General features: G+C 51.3%; 1 protein-coding gene across 1 annotated transcript; it reads left to right on the top strand.

The window, feature by feature from the left end:
* The first annotated feature begins 197 nt into the window (after nt 1-197).
* Nucleotides 198-9,294, top strand: LOC111157813 (keratin 71). The gene is made up of 9 exons (XM_022519474.1): nt 198-644; nt 2,995-3,209; nt 3,894-3,954; nt 4,451-4,546; nt 4,909-5,073; nt 5,272-5,397; nt 6,807-7,027; nt 7,724-7,758; nt 8,536-9,294. The coding sequence occupies exons 1-9, from the start codon at nt 198-200 to the stop codon at nt 8,745-8,747; spliced, it is 1,578 nt and encodes a 525-aa protein (XP_022375182.1). The 3' UTR covers nt 8,748-9,294.
* Nucleotides 9,295-21,557: the final 12,263 nt, after the last annotated feature.

Below are 21,557 nucleotides of genomic sequence, written 5' to 3'. Positions count from 1 at the left end.
GCTCAGCATAGAGAAAATGACTTCTTGCTCCCAGGCAAGTCAAACCCATGAATTAAGCTCTTGACTGCCCATCCATGAGCCCCAACGCCAAGCACATATAAGGCAGGGTGCCTGCCGGTCCTCACTGCAACCTGTAGAGCCTGTGTAGGATTTGGTCTTCATCCCTCCTGCATCTGAACCCTCTCTCCACCACCAGCATGAGCCGCCAATTCACCTGCAAGTCGGGAGCTGCCACCAAGGGGGGCTTCAGTGGCTGCTCAGCGGTGCTCTCAGGGGGCAGCTCATCCTCCTACCGGGCAGGGGGCAAAGGGATCAGCGGGGGCTTTGGAAGCCGGAGCCTCTACAGCCTGGGGGGCATCCGGAATATCTCCTTCAACATGACCAGCGGCAGCGGAAAGAGTGGAGGCTATGGGTTTGGTCGAGGCCGGGCCAGTGGCTTTGCTGGCAGCATGTTTGGCAGTGTGGCCCTGGGGCCTGTGTGTCCATCTGTGTGCCCTCCAGGGGGCATCCATCAGGTCACTGTCAACGAAAGCCTCCTGGCCCCCCTCAATGTGGAGCTGGACCCGGAGATCCAGAAAGTGCGAGCCCAGGAGCGGGAGCAGATCAAGGCTCTGAACAACAAGTTTGCCTCTTTCATTGACAAGGTGGGTCTAACCTTCTCTTCTCAGGGCATGAGCTTCTGTTACAGGAGCAGGGATTCAGTTTAGATATGAGGAGGCACTGAATGTGGATAAAGCAGATGTTTTCTTTCATTGAGGTGACTTATGTATGGTTCCCTGCAGTCGTTCTCAAGAGAACACAGAGGGAGGTCTGTCTCTACTGGCAGAGGCTGATGGGGGCTACTGGCAGGACCTCCAAAGGAAAGATCTCTGTCTCTTAATCGAGGGTTGGCTTGGTGCCATAGCTAAGCTTGGGGTCCGTGCAGGCTGTGTGTGGAAAAAGCAGTGAGAGGGAGCACCTGGGTGGCTCAGTGGGTTAAGCCTCTACCTTCAGCTCAGGTCATGATCTCAGGGTCCTGGGATTGATCCCCACATTGGGCTCTTTGCTCAGCAGGGAGCCTACTTCTCCCCCCCTCTCTCTCTGCCTGCCTCTCTGCCTACTTGTGATCTTGCCCTGTCAAATAAATAAACAAAATCTTAAAAAAAAATAAAAAAAAAAAAAAGCAGTGAGAGGGAATCTGCCCCAGAGTCTTCCTCTCGTCCATTATCAGCAGGTCTCATCCACTAGTCATTTGACGGGTCATTGCCAGATGGCTTGGCCATGGGCATTTTTTTCACTTGGCTAAGGACTCAAGAGAGAAGCAGAAGAGTGCAGTGGGGAGGACGCCTCCACAGTGCTCTGAAGTCAGACCTAGCTTCTGCTCTGGCCCCATCACTTACCAGCTGGGTCTTGACTAAGCCAGCCACGGAGCAGCTGTGTGGAGAGTTATTTATTCTGTCTGCACCTCTGTTTCCTTATCTCTATAATGCAGATAATAGCCTGCCTCTCCGGGGTTTTGTCAGGTTGATAAAAGAAAATGCATGTGAAGATCTTGGCACAGTGCCTCCTCCCACAGACGGAAGTGCTCCGAAGGGATGGTTAGCGTTACTATCATTTTCATCTTCAGAGAGATGGGGGAGGAGGGTTGAGAAGGGGAGGATCCAGGGTCTGGAGGAGGGCTCAAGGCATCATCTAAGCCAGAGATGCCCCTGACTTTTGATAGATGAGAAATTATTACTCTCATTCTATGAGTTGCAAAAGCATGGAGGGACATGCCTTGCCAGGGTATGGCATCTGGGGTGGGAGCAGGAGGGAGGAAGGTGAGACCCACTCCTGGGCGCTGGGGGCTACGTTGACTAAATGACAATAAGGCACCAAGGGTGGGTCAACCCAGGACAAAGCTTATGCTTGAAATGGGCATTGGCCATTGGAGCCTCCCCATCTCCCCACCCCAAGCCCCAGCTCTAGACTCCTGCTCCGAGCATCCCTTGTTTGCCTCAGGGGCCAGCACTGTCCCTGTGACTTTATTCCTCAGAATGAGGACACAACCTATTTGTGATCCTGACAGTCCAATGTGTAGCCCAGATGCCAGTTGTGGCGTCCTGGGTGTAGGGTTTACTCTGCGACTAACGCTCAGTCTTAGGGATATACGTGAAAGAGTCAGGACTGATTAAACCAAACCAAGGCTGGATGATCTGCAGGGGGCAAGCAGTTTGGCAGCTGTTCCCATCTCAACGCTGAATCCCAGCCAGTTTTTGGAGGTCCTGTGCTTATGATAATAGAGAACACAACCTTATTTAGATAATGGCTGTGCTCATGTGGATTAAGTCATATTTTAAAAGTCGTGCCCCCCCACCCAAACTGCACAAGAGAAAAGTATGTAGATCCCCTCCCTCTGGTCAGTTTCTTGGCCCAGTGAGGTGACAGTGGCATGGGGAGCCCTATTTATCCATCCTGCCCCACGTGCCATGCTTGCTCTGTGGAAGATGGTTCTAAGGGGCTGAACTAGGGCGGAGGGAGGAGGCCATGAGCAATGATGGAGCTGGGGCCTGATGCAGAAATTTAGAACACCCAGAAGCTCTTGGCCCATTGAGCCTCACTGAGTTTGATAGGCTACAAAATGAAGAGCAGATTCCCTTCTGCAGAACGGTCAACTTTTCCAAAGATGGACCCAGCCTGACCCTGTCTTGGTAGTTTTTAGGCACTCCCCTATCCTGAGCTGGATTGGCCATAATGGGGTTCTAAGTGACTGGATGCATGAGTTATGGGACACAAGTCTGGGTTTATTTCTGGGCTCCCCCTCTTAACAAACTGGTAGACCATGGAAAGAGGCTCAACTTCTCTATGGGTCCATTTCCTTCCTATCTAATGGGGTTGACAACTCGCCCGCCTCGTACAGCTGTTGTGAGCGGGTTAAGGAGAAAATGCAGGCAGAGCGCCTTGCACAGAGCCTTGTGAATGACAGGTGTGACTATTCCCATGGGAGCTCAACAGTTTCTGCTCTTTGGGTCCCAGGTGCGGTTCCTGGAGCAGCAGAACCAGGTGCTGGAGACCAAGTGGGAGCTGCTGCAGCAGCTGGACCTGAACAACTGCAAGAACAACCTGGAGCCCATCCTCGAGGGCTACATCAGCAACCTGCGGAAGCAGCTGGAGACGCTGTCCGGGGACAGGGTGCGGCTGGACTCGGAGCTGAGGAGCGTGCGGGATGTGGTGGAGGACTACAAGAAGAAGTGAGTGGGGAAGGGATCCCCCTGCAGCTGGACAGTTGTCCCTTTCCTCTGAGCTCCTTCTGCAGGAGTGGCAGCTACCCCCGGCTTAAAGTTTTTGGAGATGAGGGGCATTGTTCTTCGTCTTACCAGGCAGAATCATCCCAACACAACTCTGGAAACTGCTCTCTGCTCCTCCAGCCTCTGGTCTGGCCCTTGGGACAAATGTCCATTGAGCTGAACAGTGGTCAAAGGACCTTATCTGCCTGGATGAGGGAAACCTTGATGAAGCTACTCATAATTTCCTGGAGCTTCTGGGTCCTCACTGGAGGAATGGCTATGAGGAGGAACAAAGAAAACACTCCCATTCATTTGTAAGGCTTCATTCAAATTTTCAAGGAAGAGTTTGCTTCTTGCTTCCTGTAAGATTTCCCATAGAACATTTGCTCCACATGCTCTTACCTCAGTTTTGTAGCTGGATCTTCAATAATCACCTTTTTTTCCCCTCCAGACTTAGTTACCATGTCCCCTCCTCCAGGAAGCCTTCCTTGCCAGGTGGCCTCACTAGCCCAGGTCTCTGTGGCCCATTAGCATCTGTCCCTCAAATGACCATACTGCCTCTTAAAGTTTTCTTTGAGTGAAAGAGGTTTTCAGTGAGAAGGTTCTAAGTGAGACATATTCACTGACAAAGCTCTGGCATTCTTGCAGGTATGAGGAAGAAATCAACAGGCGAACAGCTGCAGAGAATGAGTTTGTGTTGCTCAAGAAGGTGAGAGGCAAGACAGGCCTTGAGTCCAGGGCTGGCTTGGGACCAGAGAGAGCTGAGCTTAGCAGTATCCTCTGCTCTCAGTGAAAGAGCTGATTCCAAACTAATGACGTAAAGGCTGAGGAGAAACACAATGGACTATCCAAAAAGGGAATGAAAAGGCAGAGAGATGATGGCCTTTCTGAGTGTTTCATGTCTACAGTAAAAAACAGCAGAAGATGACACACAGGGGCTCCCCTGCAGCCACAGGGCCCAACTTACACATCAAAGGGATGACTGACAGCAGCCTGGCTGGGGCTCCCTTCCTTGGGGGGGGTACCCCATCCCTGCTGAAGGAGCAGGATTGTGCAAGGCTGGGCCTTTTGCTCCGTCGTCTCCTCTCCCATGAGCCTCTCAGAGAGAAAAGGGCAACTATTTTAGTGTGCCGGGCACCCAGGCTGGGGTGTTTCCTTCTCTGCTGCACTGGCAGTGACCAAGGGATGTTGGGGGCATCTTCCAGGATGTGGATGCTGCTTATGCCAATAAGGTTGAGCTTCAGGCCAAAGTGGACTCCATGGACCAGGAGATCAAGTTCTTCAAGTGTCTCTATGAAGCCGTAAGTCTCTGTCTCCACCCACCCGTCTGCTGGCAGTAAGTAAAACTCTGTTCTGGGGGCTGAGAGAGGCTCTTTGATCTCAGGGAGACCCCGTGGTTAGCCATTCATCTCCCACTTCAGCCCTGAGAGGCTCCCAGTCTCCACCTTCTGGGTGGAAAGGAAATGGTCCATGTCCTGGCTTCATGGTGGCAGGAATCTATCTGCGGCCTGGAGGAAACTCACTTTGCCCAGGGAGCAACAGCTTTGCCCCAGAGCCTCTAAGTTAGCATCACCCAGATTTGCTTATCTTGCTTGAAGGAATGGGTGGGAGGGCTGTTAGCCTCTGAAAGTCAAGACGTGAGACCAGCCTTGTTTCCATATAGGAGATTGCTCAGATCCAGTCCCACATCAGCGATATGTCCGTCATCCTGTCCATGGACAACAACCGGGATCTGAACTTGGACAGCATCATTGATGAGGTCCGTGCCCAGTATGAGGAGATCGCCCTGAAAAGCAAGGCCGAGGCCGAGGCGCTGTACCAGACCAAGGTGAGCTGGGCTGAAGCAGGACTGGGGAGGGCAACCCCAGCAGGCATGAGGACTGGGCCTGATCATTCTCAGAACAGAGGCCATGTCCAGTTAAGTGTCTAACATGTCCTTCCCCCATGACATCAGCAATCCCGAGATATCATGTGGTCCTATGGACCATCCAGCATGCTCACCATGCTCTGTGCTTTGGGGTCCCAGTTCCAGGAGCTACAGCTGGCAGCTGGCCGGCACGGGGATGACCTCAAGAACACCAAGAATGAGATCTCAGAGCTCACCCGGCTCATCCAGAGAATCCGCTCAGAGATTGAGAATGTGAAGAAGCAGGTGAGGGAACTGGTTGCCCATGGCCTGGGGCAGGAGGGCATAATTGGAGGGGGAAAGGGTTGGTCAAGAATATCAGCCTCTCAAATCTCTGCCCATGAAAGGAAAGGAACCAATGAGGTCACTGCCTCAAATACTTAGAGCAGACATCCCTGGGGCGTCTCATCTCCCACTCTCCCCAAGAACCTCTGCTTTGATGCCCTTCCTACGGGAAGCCGTCTCTCTCATTCCCCAGAATGGGGTAGGGCCACACCCCCCTGTGCCTTCTGCCTTAATCGCATGCTGTTCTGGCATCTGTGCTTCTCTTGTCCTTGTCACACTTTGGTGATTGCCTCACAGCAACCTGTCCCTTCTTCCATGGAACTGGAGGAAGGCAGGGAGCTGGCTGTTCTGTTCCCCCATTGCTTTTCCAGCATCTAGTACAGTGCCAGGCCATAGTAACAGCTTAATAAACATTTGTTAGTGAAATGACTGACAAGTGGGCTCAGAGAGCGCCATTCAAGAGCCTTCTGTAACTATTTAACTATCAGTAAGGCCTTGCTCAAACTCTTCCCAGGGCTCTAGGCTGCAGTCTCAGCTTGAGTAGATGGGGAGACAGGATGAGGTTACAGAATAACGACAGCGGTGGCTCTTATCATTTTCTCACCCAGAAGTGTCTCAAAGATTCTATGAGGCAAGAGCTACCCATTGTTACAAATGAGGAAACCTTAGAGAGGTTAAGTGGGTTGCAAGCTGGCGAATGGCAGAGCTGTGATTGGAACCCACGATGACTCCTAGTCCAGTGCTCTTTCCACCTTCCCAGGGGCTTTAACACTTAGTGACTCCATGACGTGGGGCAAGTTAGCTGTCCTCTGCACAAGCGAGTTTAAGGACTGCATGAGCTAAGACACACAAAAGGCATGTCGGGGCTGAGGGTAGTGCCAGGCATATGGTAAGCACTTGGGAAGTAATAGTTAGTTCTAGGGAACCTCCTTCCCTGTGCCCCTCATCTGTGGTCCTATGTACCTGGGCAGCCACTCTCATTGTACCCACAACACAACATTCTAAGGATCTGTCATCCCAGACTTGAAACAACTCAAGAGCAGAAAGCTCTTCTGTATCCTTGGCACATGGATGACCAAGTAAATGTCTTCCTAATGAACTGACGTGGTACTGGCCACAATCATAGGAGAGCAGGAGGGCAGGGTGCACTATTGATCATCACCACCAATGCCTAAATACAAGCAAGTGGAGATAGAGCTAGGAAGGACTTGCTGGCCCCAGAAGGGGCTCCAGCCTATTAGAGGAGTGGGAGGTGGGAAAGATAGAAGTGGGCATCCCCACCTAGGAGTCTCCAAGCACTAGTGGGGTTTGGATGTGGATGACTCTAATCACCCCGTCCAGTTTTCCAGCTTCTTTGATTCCCTGTTTAGGCTTCCAACCTGGAGACGGCCATCGCGGATGCTGAGCAGAGGGGTGACAATGCCCTGAAGGACGCCCGGGCCAAGCTGGATGAGCTGGAGTCCGCCCTGCACCAGGCCAAGGAGGAGCTGGCCCGGATGCTGCGCGAGTACCAGGAGCTCATGAGCCTGAAGCTGGCCCTGGACATGGAGATCGCCACCTACCGCAAGCTGCTGGAGAGCGAGGAGTGCAGGTGGGGGGCGGTGCTCTGGCAGGAAAGGCGGGGGAGGGGTGAGGGGGGTTTGAGAAGGACAAAAGAGAATGCTTAACATACTCATCCAGAAAAGATGAGTCCTTGGGAGTGAAGGGGTGGTGATGATGGGAATAATAACAGTAATAAATAATACCTACGCCTGCGTGAGCCCTCACTCATGCCAAGCACTGCACCTCAGCGATTAGCTCATTCCATTTTACAATTTTCCTGGGTATACCTCAGCATACTACCACCCCCCCAACCCCAACCAAAAAATAAAAAAATAAACCCCACCCCATTACTATGTTAGGCCTTCTTGTTCCATCATCCTTACCTGTCCAGAAATAAGATGAGCTTATCAGACGTGTCCCAGGGCAACCACTCCAGCTTCCCCAATGTTCTCAGCAGCCGAGAAAGACTCAGGGCTGAGGCCGGTCCTTGGGAAGTGTGCATGTCAGCCTGCATGTGTACCTTGTGCCTACTGTTTGATTCGGGTTTTTGCCTGCTTACCCCCAAAGATTCAGGGGCTACAGCCACAGCTTCCTAAGCTCTGCTTTCACCAAAAGCCCAGGAAATTTCCAGAGGTGCCTATTGGGTTCAAAAACCCACAACAGGCCGGTGGGGATACTAGCTTTGAGGTTAATAGACTGTGGGTTGGATGACTGCTTGCTCTTACTTTATTTCTCTCCCTTACAGGATGTCAGGAGAATTTCCCTCCCCAGTCAGCATCTGTAAGTACTTGTGTGCTGGGCCCTAGAACTGTAGAATCTGCAGACAGGAAAGGGCCTTAGTTGCACCCCGTGTGTGTAGCTGAGCAAACTCAGGACCGGGGAGCAAAAACTTTGAGATCACACAGCCACATAGCAGAGGCATAGCCAGCAATCAGTTCTCCTGACTCCCAGAGCAGAGTTCTTCCTCCCTATCCCTCTGTCTCCCTGCTCCCAGGGGGTGGCCTCTAGGAAAGCTAGAAGAGGAAGTAGAGGATGAGTGTCTGTGAGACCTGGGGCACCAGGGCCACAAGTTGCAACCAGCCCTGGGCTGGAGAATTAGAGGCGGCTGAAGGAATTGTTGAATGGGGACCTCAGAGCATAAGCTGACAGTGTTGGATCTCTGTATTTCTCAGCAGGACTAGGAGTTTAACCAGAGCTCCAAAAGATGCCATTTATAGGGCAGCTAGTGAGAGGGAAAGAAAGGTTGGAGGGGAAGTTTGGCAAAAAGGCTAATAGAAGAGGGGGTGTGTATCCAGAAAAACAGGTGGTTGTATTGGTACCTGGACCAAAATGTTAGGCTTCTGAGAATTAATCAGCTAGATTGGGTCTACGGCGGGGGCATGGCAAGGACAGGACCAGGGGGAAGCGGTCTTTGGGCTATTTTCCCCAGGGGAGGGGGCGGAGCCGCGGGGCGGGCACCTAACCCATTGTTCCAAGAGACCCTGAGCCCCGGGGCGGGGGCTGGGGCCTCGCCTAGCCCCGCCCCTGAGGGTACCGCCCCCCGCTGTCCCTCTGCAGCTATCATCAGCAGCACCAGCGGCAGCGGCGGCTATGGCTTCCGGCCCAGCTCCGTGAGCGGCGGCTACGTGGCCAGTAGCAGCAGCTGCATCTCTGGCGTGTGCAGCGTCCGCGGCGGGGACGTCCGGGGCAGGGGCAGCAGCAGTGACTACAAAGATACCCTGGGGAGGGGCTCCAGCCAGAGCACCTCCTCCAAGAAAGCCAGCAGGTAGAGAGGGCTGCCCCCTGCCCTCCCGCCACCCCTGCATCCCCAGCTGTCTTCCACATGCTCTGTCCCCCAGCCTGCTGTCAGCCCCCTCTCCACCCTGCCCTGCCATTGTCCCTCTGGCCATCACACTTCTCCCAGCCTGCGTCTTCCTGAGCCTGGACAGGTGTGGATGGCTAAACTTGGTGAAATTCCTCCTGGTACGTGCCTGGCATTCAGTTTCTTGGCTGAGGTCCCCCAGCCAGGCGATGGGCTCAGCTCCAGGCTCCTGGCCTTCCGCCTTGGACACAACATCCCGCTTAGTCACTAACTACTCTGTCCGGCTACTGGATCTCGGACCCAGGCCCCCCTCTCACACTGGGCCCTCAGTCCCAACAACTGCCTATTCTGGGAGGGCCGAAGGACAAGAGAGCCCAGTCCCCACCACCTGGCCCCATCTCACGGTTCAGGTCTCTCTTCTCTCTCCTGTATCCAGAAACAGAAGAGGCAGCCCCTCCACATCTCCTTTCTTCTTAGAGGTCCTCCCATTGCATCCTCAATAAACAGCACGATCTGATGGCTTGGTCTCTGAGTAGTCAAGGTGTGTACACGTCCGCAGTCCAGAGCCCACAGGAGCAGGCACCACCCAGACACACACAGACACACACACACCGAACACACTGCGGATTGCCTGTGCAACCCGTGTTTCTAGGGGAATTTTCTCCGTAGAGCCGAAAAAACAGAGCACGCATGAAGCGTGGGGCCGAGTTAGGGAGGACGGAGGAAGAAGAGGAGAGAGAGAAAAAAGGAAGAACATGGGAAGGGTGAATGTGTAGCATGGTTGTGGCTTTCAACAAAAGAAGTACCTGTGTCTACCGGCAGAAATGGTCCTGCTCCTGACAGGGACCCTAGCCTCCATCTAAGAACTGGATCTTTCCTAGAGGGAAGCTGGGGGTGTGGCAGGCAGGGGTCTGTATTTTTCAACCCTTTCCTCACTGCACAGAGGCCTGGGCTTGTGGGGTATCACCCAGGAAGGGTGGAGTTGAGGGAGACGCCACACTCTGGGCCTGCTGGGAAGCTAAGATAGGGAACCAGTTCGGAGACCCTGAGGCCAGACGAGGGTGAAGTTAGTTGGGGGTCGGGGCAGCCTGTGAGTGTCAGTCACTGGCCCAGATACCTGTCTGTCCTGGAGTGAGGAGGAATATAAGGAAGACAGACAGACAGATCACCCAGCGACCCTGCATGAGCCAGCAAACCTCAGCCAGGAAGTCCTTGGGGGCTTGAGGAGCTTAAAAAATCAGAGGTACAGGGATTGGAGAAAGGGATGAATAGGTTAGGTTGACAGACAGAACTTCAGAGTAGTGGCTGGGGTGCAGGCCAAGGTCATAGGACCAGGCTCAACCCCTTGCCACAGGAGGTGGCTATTAACGAGAGCTTCCCACCGTACTGAACCTGGGTGTCAACACCACCGTGTGGGTGGAGGAGGGCCAGGAGTTCAAGGCTCAGAGGCAAGTTTGCTTCCCTGGTCAACAAGGCCAAGCCTGTGTGTGTGTGTGTGTGTGTGTGTGTGTGTGTGTGTGTGTGCGCGTTTTCAGAACTGGGTAGAGACACTGTCACTTCCTCAGCAAAGGATCCACATAAAACCACTGCCCCTGCTACCTTTGCAACAGTAAGAATTGAGCTGGGATAGCAGAAGGAACTTTCCAGTTGAAAGGCTTAGAAGAAGACTGGCTTCTCAAATGGAGGGATGGAGGCTAATTCTCTAGATGCTACTGTTTTCTCACCCAGATTTGGGGAAGAAGTTAAGAACTCTCCCACATCTCTTTGTGCCCTAGAGCTCACAGGGGTTTCCTGGGTGGGCAGAGTTATCCTGGGTTTGGAATTTTTTTTCCAGAGCAGCTAACCAGGGTGCTGGAGGCTGAGCGGGGTTTCCTGTGGGAGATCGTGAGAGCCCACGGCAGAGAACCGAGTTCCGAGCTTGGTAGGTGTTAGAGTGAGGGGGCTCAGCTGGCTGTGGGCTACAGACCAGGCAGGAGCTGATGGATGACTTGGGGGACAAAAGAGGGCTCTGAGGAGAGAGAATAAGGACAATGACTCGCAGGGACGGTGACCATGAAGTCCCATGAGTCTAAGTGGCTATTTGATCCCAGTTGCCAAGAACCGTGGTGCTTTACACAGGCTCAGAAATAACCTGGGAACTTTGAAAAAATACGGAGGTCTAAGCCAGTACTCCAGACCAGTGAAGGCGGTCTCCTGGAGTAGGGTCCGGGTGCTCATGGGGATCTTTTGAAAGTCAGGGAAGGGATTCTAGCAAGCATTCAGAGCTGAGAATATAATCAGCTGAGAAAGAGACCCAAACTCCTAGCAAATGGAGCAAGGTTTTGGAATGAGGGAATGGAGATGGGGTCAAGGAATTAAGATGGCGGGACAGGCTCTGAAAGGGACATGGGATTGTGGCACTGAGAACACTTACACCTAATAGCCTAGACTTTAGTCAGGTGCAAGGCCGTGTGCTGAGGGACAGGGTGAGAGGTGGTATGGGACGCCAACAGAGGCTGAGGGACAGCTGGGTAAGAGCACTGTGACAGGCCTCACATCCTGTCTCTGGGTCTGAGACACGAGGCTGTCTTCCTCCCCTCAGAGTGAAGGGACGCTTGTGGAGTGGATGCAGGAAAGAGAGAAAGTGAAGTTCCAACCCCTGCTCTCAGGAACCTTCTGGCCTATGGACCACTCAGGAAGGATCCAGGTGGAGGAAAAAGTGGTGCGAGTGAATAAAGTCCTCAGCCCACCTTATTTGTCCTTTGTATCCCCTCCCCCAAAGCCGTTGACAGGGCCTGAACTGTCCTCACCTTTGTACTCTTATGTCTGGCACACCATTTGCACCGAGCACAAGCTGGTGGAATAACTAGCCCTCTGCACTCTGGACCCCGGCTCCAGGCTGCTGCTGTGGCCACTGATGGGAGCGGGCCCTGGGGACACTGCCTGGAGGGGACCCTGCAACAGGCCAAGCCAGACACAGCATCAGTCCAGCTGGGGGACTGCCGTGGGTCAAGCTGGCACCTTCAGGATGTCTCTGGAGGGCAAGGAAACAAAAAGGTTCCCACAGGGTTCCTAGGGTGCCCGCCAAGGGGGCTGAGGCCTCCCGCCTTGATCACTACTCACTCCTCTCCATCTGTGAAGCCTCACCCCCCTCAGCCCTTTCCTATATTTTAGGCCCAGCATATGAGATGGGGGCCCGAGGGTTGGGAGACTGATGTTTATGGAGCACCTACCATGGGCTGGAATCTCCCTGAGCTGGGCATGTCCCCTGTGTCACCTCTCTGAGGTGGGCGTTATTATTCCTGAGACAGACATCTGCTATAGCCACGGCTGCAGAGCCAGAACATGCAGCCAGAATTCCATGAGGTCTGCCTCTCCGAAGCCCACACTCTTTCCACATCACCGCCCTGCCTCCCGGTATGGGAACCACCTGCCTCTGCCCACCCAGCTGCTATGCGTTCCCAGGCTTCCCTGATGGCCTGCGGGTTCCCTGCCCATGGTTTATTGGAACTTCCATCATATTCCATCATCTGAAGCCTGATGGCTCTGTGTCCTGGGCACTGAGCTGGGTTCCTTTTATGCCTACAATTGCCCTGTAACCCATCTCAGATTTCCCCACTGTAGGCTGCCCACGGAGGCTGTGGCCCCTTGCCACCTGCCAGTCACAGAATCAGATCCCCTCAGTGGTAGGAGTTAGGGGTGTTCAAAGCAGCACTTAGATCAAGTTCCCCCCTGAAGTTCTGGTATCCTGTGCCAGAGGTGGCCAGGAAAGCTGGGTGGTGTTGGATCTGGAGTAGGAGCAGGAGGGGACAAGAAGGGAGCCTCAAAAAGGTGGTAGAGGTGGCCTGGGATGGACCTAGTGAGTGGGGAGGGGTGCTTTTGAAGGGAATGGGCTGAAGCTGACTGGGGTGGACAGTTTATCCTGAGAAGCTGGCTGGGCTCTGGGAACAGAAGTATCAAAACGAAATCCCAGACCAGCAAGAAGAATCTGGAGCAGCATGAAGGAGGTGGACACGCTTATGGGAGTGGGCTTTTCCGGGCACTGTCCTTTCTCCAGACAATGGTACGGTGACCAACCCAGCCAGCCAAAGACAGCCACCACTGCTGGCAGAGACATCTCTGCTTTTCTTTTTTTTTAAAGATTTTATTTATTTATTTGACAGACAGAGATTACACATAGGCAGAGAAGCAGGCAGAGAGAGAGAGGAGGAAGCAGGCTCCCTGCTGAGCAGAGCCCGATGTGGGGCTCGATCCCAGGACCCTGGGATCATGACCTGAGCTGAAGGCAGAGGCTTTAACCCGCTGAGCCACCCAGGCACCCCCATCTCTGCTTTTCTTGAGCACTCTGAGGAGGCTCTGGAGCTCTCATGTCTCGTAACTTGGCATTAGGAAAATTCTGCTTTGCCTCTCCACCCTTCTGCAGATACACAGGACCTCGGCTTCTGGCATGAATGCACTGTCCTGCCCAGCAATAAACACTGTTTCTTGTCTGGCTCCCTCCCCGGCTGCCCTTCTCAGGGCTGGAGGTTCCCAGGTCCCACCGCCCACCCTCGCTGGCCTGGTTCTCCTGTGCTCACTCTGTCAGGTGGGGGCTAATCCCAGCACAGCTGGAGGGAGGAAAATTATCTTTCAAACCAAAGTTTCTCCTTTCCTTTGCCGAGGCTATTTCCCGTCCCCCCACGCTAGACTGGAATACGGTCCCTGTCCTCATGGGTGCTAGTGGAGGAGGAGAAAGAGCCACCCAAAAATGAAGAACGAGCCATGAAACAGGTCATTCAGAAGCACAGATGACCTAAGGATTTTTTCCATTTATTAGAAACAGAAAATATTTATCCTCTAGGAACTAGCTCTCCTCACACGGCCCTGATTTTTGTTTGTTTGTTTGTTTGTTTGTTTGAGTGGCTCTTTGATTGTCTTGGAATCTAGCCAAATCAGGAGGGAGGGGCCTCCAGGCTGCCATGGAAAATCCTCAAAAGAAAGACAAGGTGGGTGAATCATGGCTTTCAGGACAGATAGGAAAAGGACAAGGACAAGGAAGGGATGGGATAAGGGTAGGTGGTGAGGGGATCCCTGCTGGACGTTCTTCCCCAGACAAACAAGTGGAGCAGCAGGGAAAGGGGCAGATTTGAAGAGGGTTGGTGGGGATACTCACTCTCTGAAGCCAGAAAGCCCAGAGTGTTCCCTCTGCACGTCGTCAGTGGCCGGGTCAGCCCAGGCCCCTTGCTCTCTCTGAGATGCCCTCCTTCATAGTCCAGGGTAATGGAGGGCGTCTTTCCAGCTCAGTGGGAGGCAGGTTGGGCACTACCCTTTGAGTATACTTCACACTTTGTCAGCAGCAATGGAGCCCCTGGGTAAATGGGCCAGACTGGAAGAGGGGTGCCATGGAGAGCTCTGAAACCTCTGCGCTCCAGGACCGGAGGGCAGGATGCAGAGAGCCCACTATCCGTTAGGATTTCAAATCAGATACTACGGTGGCCAGCCTTTCATTTTGCCAAAATGGGACATTTAAAAAAAAAAAAAGCAACAATTACCATCTCCTACTTTCATCATCTCATAAAGGAAAAGGACAATCTAACAGTGGGAAGGACGCCTCTCAGAATGAAGTTCAATCCTGTAAGTCAAGTTAGCCCCACGTGACAACCCATATTGCCCCTTCTTAATTTTCCTCTGTTCGCACAGGACAAGGGAAAACCCCTCCAAGCTGCCATCTCTTTGTGATCTATGTGTCCTCGTCTCAACAAGGAGGATAAAATCACTCTGTCAACTACACAGTGTTTACAAAATTGTCAGAAGGAACAACAAAAGGAAGCTGGTAGGGACCCAGCATGAGTGTTTGCAGTGTTGCGGGTGTGACGCTGCAGAGACGAGGCTGTGAGCCGTTGCTGGGCAGTCACTCTGGTTCCAGGTGTGGAAGGCGGCACCACGCCCTATGGCAAGTTTATTATCCTCTCTCCGTCTGTTTCCTCTTCTGCAAAAAGGGGAAGAAGTGTTACCTCCTGGCACCGTTGCAACTGAGACACAAAATGCCAGCCCCACAGTAAATCTGAGCTGCTATTATTATTTATTACTATTATTCTCACTACTACTGTTGAGACAGTGGTAACCATCTAGGAAATCTGGGTAATGTTTAGGGCTTCCCAGAAAACTCTGATCCTAATTTGATCTCCCGCCAGCGAGAGTGACCGTCTCCTCCTGTCTTTATCTTGTACCCCAGGCTCTTGTATTTGAGTCCGTGTTTCTGAACTCTGCCTCCTTCGGGAAACTAACCTCTGATGCCTGCAGATGTGGAAATGAAGCACGGGGAGGGACATTCTGGCCAACCCTGCAGAGGACAGGGCCTGGAGGGTGGGCAGGGGGCAGCCGGAGGGTTGGAGACAGCCGTGACCTGATAAAAGCTTTGTCAGTTCTCTGAAAAACATGTGTATACATGGATATACATACACATGCATATATGTACATATGTATATAAATAGGTACAGATGCTGGTCCTTATTATCATCCTAAGGCTGAAGATGGAAGCAAAGCAAGGAGGATGGATGTTGAAACTTCACTCGCTCCTCAGAGATGGGAGTGATGATGCCAGCGAATCAGGTCATAGTTTTTGGATACTGGAAGATTATTCTGTCAGGGTTTTTTCTTCCTTCCTTTCTTTCTTTTTTTCTTTCTTCCTTCCTTCCTTCCTTCCTTCCTTCCTTCCTTTCTTCTTTCTTTCTTTTTGCTGTTTATCATGTAATGGCTACAGAAATGACACACTTTTAAATTTAATCTGCACCACATCTTCTCTAATAATTAAATCTAGGCCCGGACTGTCCAATCCAAGTGCAATGCAAGCCACACATATAATTTAAAATTTTCTAGTAGCCCCATTAAAAAAAAAAGCTCAAATTTATTTTCATGATATATTATACTTAACACAAATATTATCATTTTGACACGGAATCAATGTCAGAATTGCAAATGAAATATTTTACATTCTTTTCCCAGGCTAAGACTTTCTAATCCGGCATGTGTATTATGTTAACAATACATCTAAACTGGACTAGCCACATTTCAAGTGTTCAGTGACCAGGTGGGGCTAGTGGCAATTTTAACAGACATTATGGCTTTAGACAATAAACAGAACAATACATCACTTCAAAATACGTTCACATATAGAGTCGTTATGTTGTACACTCAAAACGAATATAATGTTATGTGTCAGTTATATCTCAATTTTTAAAACTATAAAAAAACAATGAACGAAGCTTTGATTTGTAGTGTTTGGTGATTCCTTTGGTATAAATATTCCCATAATGGTGATTTCCATCACCAATACGATGCTGCTGATTACAGAGTGTACATCATTGCATAGCATTTCTACCATACTGATTCAAGAGATGTAAGTCATCTCAAGAGCTTAGATAATAGTAACTTAACTAAGAAGTTATGAGTTTTAAATGCTTCTTAACTTTGTTTTTAGTTTAATTTATCTAATTGTAAGTTTAGATAATTTAAGTCGAATTATGGCTCTGTATAATAAGCAGCCCACAAATTCTTAAAAATCTAGCAGTTGGCTGTCGTCAGCCCACTGAACTTGCCCCAGCACAACACTGGCGAGAGATAAGAAAAAAGAAAGGCTTCAAAGGGGCCAATGGGTTTTGGCAGAAATGAAAATAGGATTTCTCTTTGTTGAACTAAACAGGCATTTATTGACAGTGGTGGTTAATTTTATGTGTCAGCTCAACTGTGCTACCAGACATTTGGTCAAACATTATTCCAGGTGTGTCCGTGAGGGTGTTTCTAGATGAAGAGAACATTTGAATCTGTAGACTGGGTAAAGCAGATGGTCTTCCCAAACGGGGTGAGCCTCATCAAATCCACTGAGTACCCGAATAGAACAAAAATGCTGAGTTAGAAGAAACTTTGCTGGCTTGACTATTTGAGCTGGGACATTGGTCTTGTCCCTCAGACTAGAATGTGCACATCAGCTTTCCTGGTCCTCAGACCTTCGAACACCCACTGGAACAACACCACTACCTCGCCTGGGTCTCTAGCTTACTGGCTACAGGTCTTGGAACTTCTCAGCCTCCCCAGTCATGTGAGCCAATTACCTATAATGAATGTCTGTATCTATCTATCTATCTATCTATCTATCTATCTATCTATCTATCCATCCGTCTATCTATCTACCTATCTCTTTTTAGTTTCTGTTTCTTTCTGACAAAAACATTAAGGTCCCTTCTGGCATAGGGATTGTGTAAGAGGACTGGTGTAGGGAAGGGAGGGTGGGAATATGATTTTGGCCCTCAGAGGTCTTAAGATCTAAGGGAGGCACAGATGGTTGCAGAAACCATAACTTGTGCAAGCTCTAAAGGTGACCCGAAGGGCTGTGGACCCCAGAGGTGAAGAGGTAAAAGGACATCTGGCTCTGTCTTCAGGTCATTGCCTCACTTTGTCCTCAGCTTCCTCTGTGTTGAATGAGAAGTTTCTCTTCCAGCTGCTGAGGTGTCTTCTCAGATGACAAGAGCAGTGGTGGCTTCCTAGATGACATCACACTTTAGGGGCAGGAATGGGAAGGACACTTTGCTCAGGAGATGATTACCCTGGTGTGACTGCAGAATAAAAGGGAAGGAAGAGCAAAGAGGGCACACACCAGAGTTTTAGAGTTGGTTTAGAGTTTTGTTCTTAGATTTTATTTAGAGATCTAGTAGATGAGGAACATGAGGATTAGAGACGTCAAAGAACTTGCCCATGGTCAGACAGCTAGTAGCTGGAAAAATCAGGTCCCCTTGACTTGATACAGATTAAGTATGTTTTTAATTTATGCATTCATGCCCAAACTCACACATTCATGTAATTATCCCAGTTAGCAACTTATTTCCATATGCATTGATGGGGTTGGGAGGGGGTGGTCCAGGTCTCTCAGAAAGGCAACTTCAGAAAATGGCAGGGAGAATGGGAAGAATACTATGAAATGCCTAATAAAAAAACATGAGAACAACTGATTAAATTAAGTAGCTTTTATTATTCTCTGAGAAAGGGTCTGCATATTTGGACACCTTGGCCTTGCATCTGTTCTCACAAGGGGAGACCCAGTAGCATCTTCTTTGCATCCCCATCCTTGCCTCACAGAGCTGAAGTACCAAGGAGACTCACTGTCGGACCTCTTGAGAGCCCCAAGCACCCCAGATAGCCCCAACCCCCCTACACACTGAGCCAAAGGCTGGTGGAACAGGAGCATATAGGAGTTGTTCTTGATCCAGGCTTTGGGTCTGCAACAGACGGGCCAGCAGGCCAGGCTCAAATGGAATCTTCTTGGACTCCTCAGAGCTCCAAGTCTGAATGTGGCAGCACAGAGAGGGCCCCCAACTCCCCTCCTATAGCCTGCCCTTCTCTTCCTACCCTTGGCTCTGTCCTTACTGTAAGGACCTCATGCAAACACTGGCCTTCAATTCCAACCTCCAGCCACAGCTGCAGACAGACCGGAGGAGAGCCCACCAGCAAAGCAGTCTGATGGACCTTGGGAAGAGGACTGTATAAGCCTGGGTATGGGCTGAGGGTAGTGGGTAGGAAATTCTGGGGTTTGGATTGCCTAATAGAGGAGAGTGGCTGCAGATGAGCTTGTCTCAGTGACCCTACAGACTCCTCCTAGCTCTGTGGGGAGAGGACAGCTGGGAGGGACCAAAACAGGGCCTGCTAAAGAAGGGTCCAGAGCAGGGGCCCCAGTGACCTAGTATAAGGACCCACACTAAGAAAACTTAGGGGCAAAGAGACTATGAAATGCACTTGGGGCATGAACCAGAAGTGGCCCCCACACTCTCCTACCTGGATGGTGCATGTGTGCTAGAGATTGGGCAGAGGGAATTTCTGTTTCCCTCTTGTTTCTGCCCCAGGCCTTGGCTCTGTCTTTGGAAGCCAGGTCTGAGACACTGGTATTGGTAGAGGTGTACTATGAAGCTGGGGACTCTGGGACCAAAGATATGGGTGTGAGAGAGCAAAGGGTGAGGCTGGAGCCAGTCCTGCAAACTGGGCAGGTCTGCCAGATATGCTCAAGGACATGCAAGGGCCCGAGTGCCACATGGTCAAGGTCATCTTTAGGGGAGGGCCAGTGTGACCATGGTAATGACCCCTGGTATGTGGGGGAGGGGGCAAATGCCTTCAAAGGAGAAGGTTTTTAGGAATTTCTCTTGGGTTCTGCTTGGGGTCAGTGATAGTGGCTCTCGGTATCTCTAGGTAGGCATCACCTATCCCAGGGTGGGTAGGGTCAGGTGCCAAAGCCGCCCTCTCTCCCCAAAACACACCAGGGCTGAATCGGCCACAGCCCCAGTTGTTTTGACTACCCTGTCAGAAGCTGCTACTTGCTACATTCACCTTCTCGCCCTCTAAGGACTGTAATTTGGCGCTTTCTAAGTGCTCGTTTGTGGTTTCCAGACACTCGATGGTATAATTACAGAAATGGACTTGCCACCTCCCTGACTCTGGGTCAGGTGTACCTGTTGGCCCAAGGTTTGTAGCTGAACATTCTGAAGACAGAAAGCAGCCCGGGTATTTCCCCCTGCACCTGCCCTAAGTGCCACAGAAGGGTCTCCTTCTCACCTGGTGGGAGAGAAGGCCTGAGAACAGAGAGCAAGACCCAGACTTGTGGTGGAGAATAGATGCAGGGAGCCAGGAAATAGAGTGGATGGTCTAGTCCTATTTTGGAGAACCCCAAGAGGAACCTGGAGGCATGTTAGCAAGGAGTCTGGGGCAGAGTCCTGAGGATGGGGCTGAGATGAGCAGGAGGGACACTGGAACCCAGCTCCCTCCTTGCAGACAGGTGAAAGGCTGCTTCCCAAAGCACAGATGCCAGCCTGTGCTGGCACACGAAATCAGCCCAGGCTCTGCCATCACCTGTTTTATAGTCCTGACGTTATTTTGATGTGTATTAGAAAAGATGTCATTCAATCGTTTAAAAAGTTGCCTTAAAAGTAAATATATTGGGTAAACTTGCAGGCCCATCTAAAGCAAAAATATTAAAGAAAATGACAGTCCAGGTGGTTTGTAGATATGGGCAAAATCCCACATGGCACCTGAATGGCTGTAGATGGGGAAATATTGGAGGAGACATGTACATGTTAGAGAGGGGCAAACAGGCGCCGTCGGCAGAGGCCAGCTATCCCAGCACAGCTCTGGGTTGGCTGCCAGGGTGGGGCCAGCTCCTGAGGGCTGTGAGAAGCTCAGGGTTGGGCAAGCTGCCACGGTGTAGACAGCTTAGGATAGAACCACATTTTTCTCCTTGGGAGTAAGTGTCCTCCAAGTCAGAGAGGGGGTAGAGACTCAGAAATGTCCCCAAATATGGAAACATTTGGCAAAGGGAAAGAGAAATTTGAGCCTCATCTGTGTCTCTCCATTGAGCAGAACCAAAACCATGAAGTATATGTTGGGGGGAGGTGACTTCAACATGTAGTGAGGAAGGACTTTCTTCTAAAGGGAACTGTCTGAAAATGGGCCCTGAGCCAGGGCAGAGTGGTCCTCTCACTGGCCTCCAGTAGGGTTAGGGAAGGGCATCCCCTCCCCTCGGGTTCCTCCTGGCAAGTACAGTGTGACTCTCCAATGAGGCAAAGTGGGAGGGACATAACCACCACGCTCTCAGTGGCAGCTGAGAAGAGGCTCATGGCCAGTTGAGGCCAACTTTGGTTGTTGGGAATGGAATGAATGAGAACAGGGAGAGTGAGACTCTGTGGAACCTGACAGAATGTACTCCTTCCCTCAGATCTCAGGAGATGTTCAGATGGAGGCCCTGCCTCAGACATCTTGAGATTCTGGTCCGTGGAAAACAACCACAGCCTGGAGCTGAACGTGTCAGAATGAAGAACGTGGCCAACCTGCTGCCCAGCCTGAGGCCCAGCTTGAATCCCCGTACCACACTGAGGCAGGTAATTGTCGGTGCTGGAGGCCTTTGGAGGTGTCTGCCCAACTGACTCATAAGGTGGGGCCCAATTTGGCAATCTGAACCCTGTGTTTGGGTGTTAGGACAGCAATGCTGCCTGGGTTTCCTCAGGGAGCAAAACTAAGACATCACTTACTCTACTCCTACTTCCATCTGGGGCTATCCTTCACCAGTGGAAGAGCCGTGAGCCAGCCATGCTCATTTCCCTGGAGGAATGTGGAGAGGACCAGGCTGTGGGAGTTCTCGTGAGGGTGCAAGGTGACAGGGAGGGCAGAATTCCCAAGATATCCAGAGCTATTTTCATATTAGGCATGTCCCATTCTTCTCAAGGAGTAGAACCTCGGTCAAGATCCCAATACAAAGAAAAGGCAGTCTCTGTTTTGGCCAACCAAGAAAACTGGGGCTTTGGGAGGATGAACAGAGCCCATTCTGTTTGGGGTAAGCCCTCTGGGGATGTTTGGGAAAGGGTGGGGCCATTTCCAATGCCTCCTTCACAAGGAACCGGACCACTGGGAAATGTCAGTGTTTGTCCATGAGGCCAAAGTCCTCAGGGAGATACCAGCTGTGGTGTCATTTTCCAGGAAAGACACATTCTTCACCAACTGTCAGAGACTTCCCTACAAATTGACCTCTTGCCTTTCTTGGTCACACCAGCATGAAGACTTATAGCTAGTGACAGGGGGAGAACCCAAGGTGGACAAAAACAGGAATGAGGAAAATCAGGTGACCAGGCCACTGAGCTGTCAAGACCATTCCCCTCAAGACAACCAGGATGAAGCCTGGCAAAGTGGAGTGATCTTTACCAAGCAGCCTGGGCCCCGCCCAAGAGGCCAGGCTGCAGGATGGAGCAGATGTGAACTTGAAGGCTCAAGCTATCAAATAGTAACCAAA

Source organism: Enhydra lutris, unplaced genomic scaffold (assembly GCF_002288905.1).
Source record: "Enhydra lutris kenyoni isolate GAN:26980312 unplaced genomic scaffold, ASM228890v2 scaffoldscaffold56, whole genome shotgun sequence".
In the NCBI taxonomy this organism is placed as follows: Eukaryota; Metazoa; Chordata; class Mammalia; order Carnivora; family Mustelidae; genus Enhydra; species Enhydra lutris.
Note: the sequence above shows the minus strand (reverse complement) of the source record. Positions and strands in the feature narration are given on the sequence as shown.

Coding starts and splice junctions, on each gene's coding strand:
- LOC111157813 (XM_022519474.1), top strand. CDS start 198: ATGAGCCGCCAATTCACCTGCAAGTCGGGAGCTGCCACCAAGGGGGGC. Junction 645..2,994: donor TTGCCTCTTTCATTGACAAG/GTGGGTCTAACC, acceptor TTTGGGTCCCAG/GTGCGGTTCCTGGAGCAGCA. Junction 4,547..4,908: donor TCAAGTGTCTCTATGAAGCC/GTAAGTCTCTGT, acceptor GTTTCCATATAG/GAGATTGCTCAGATCCAGTC.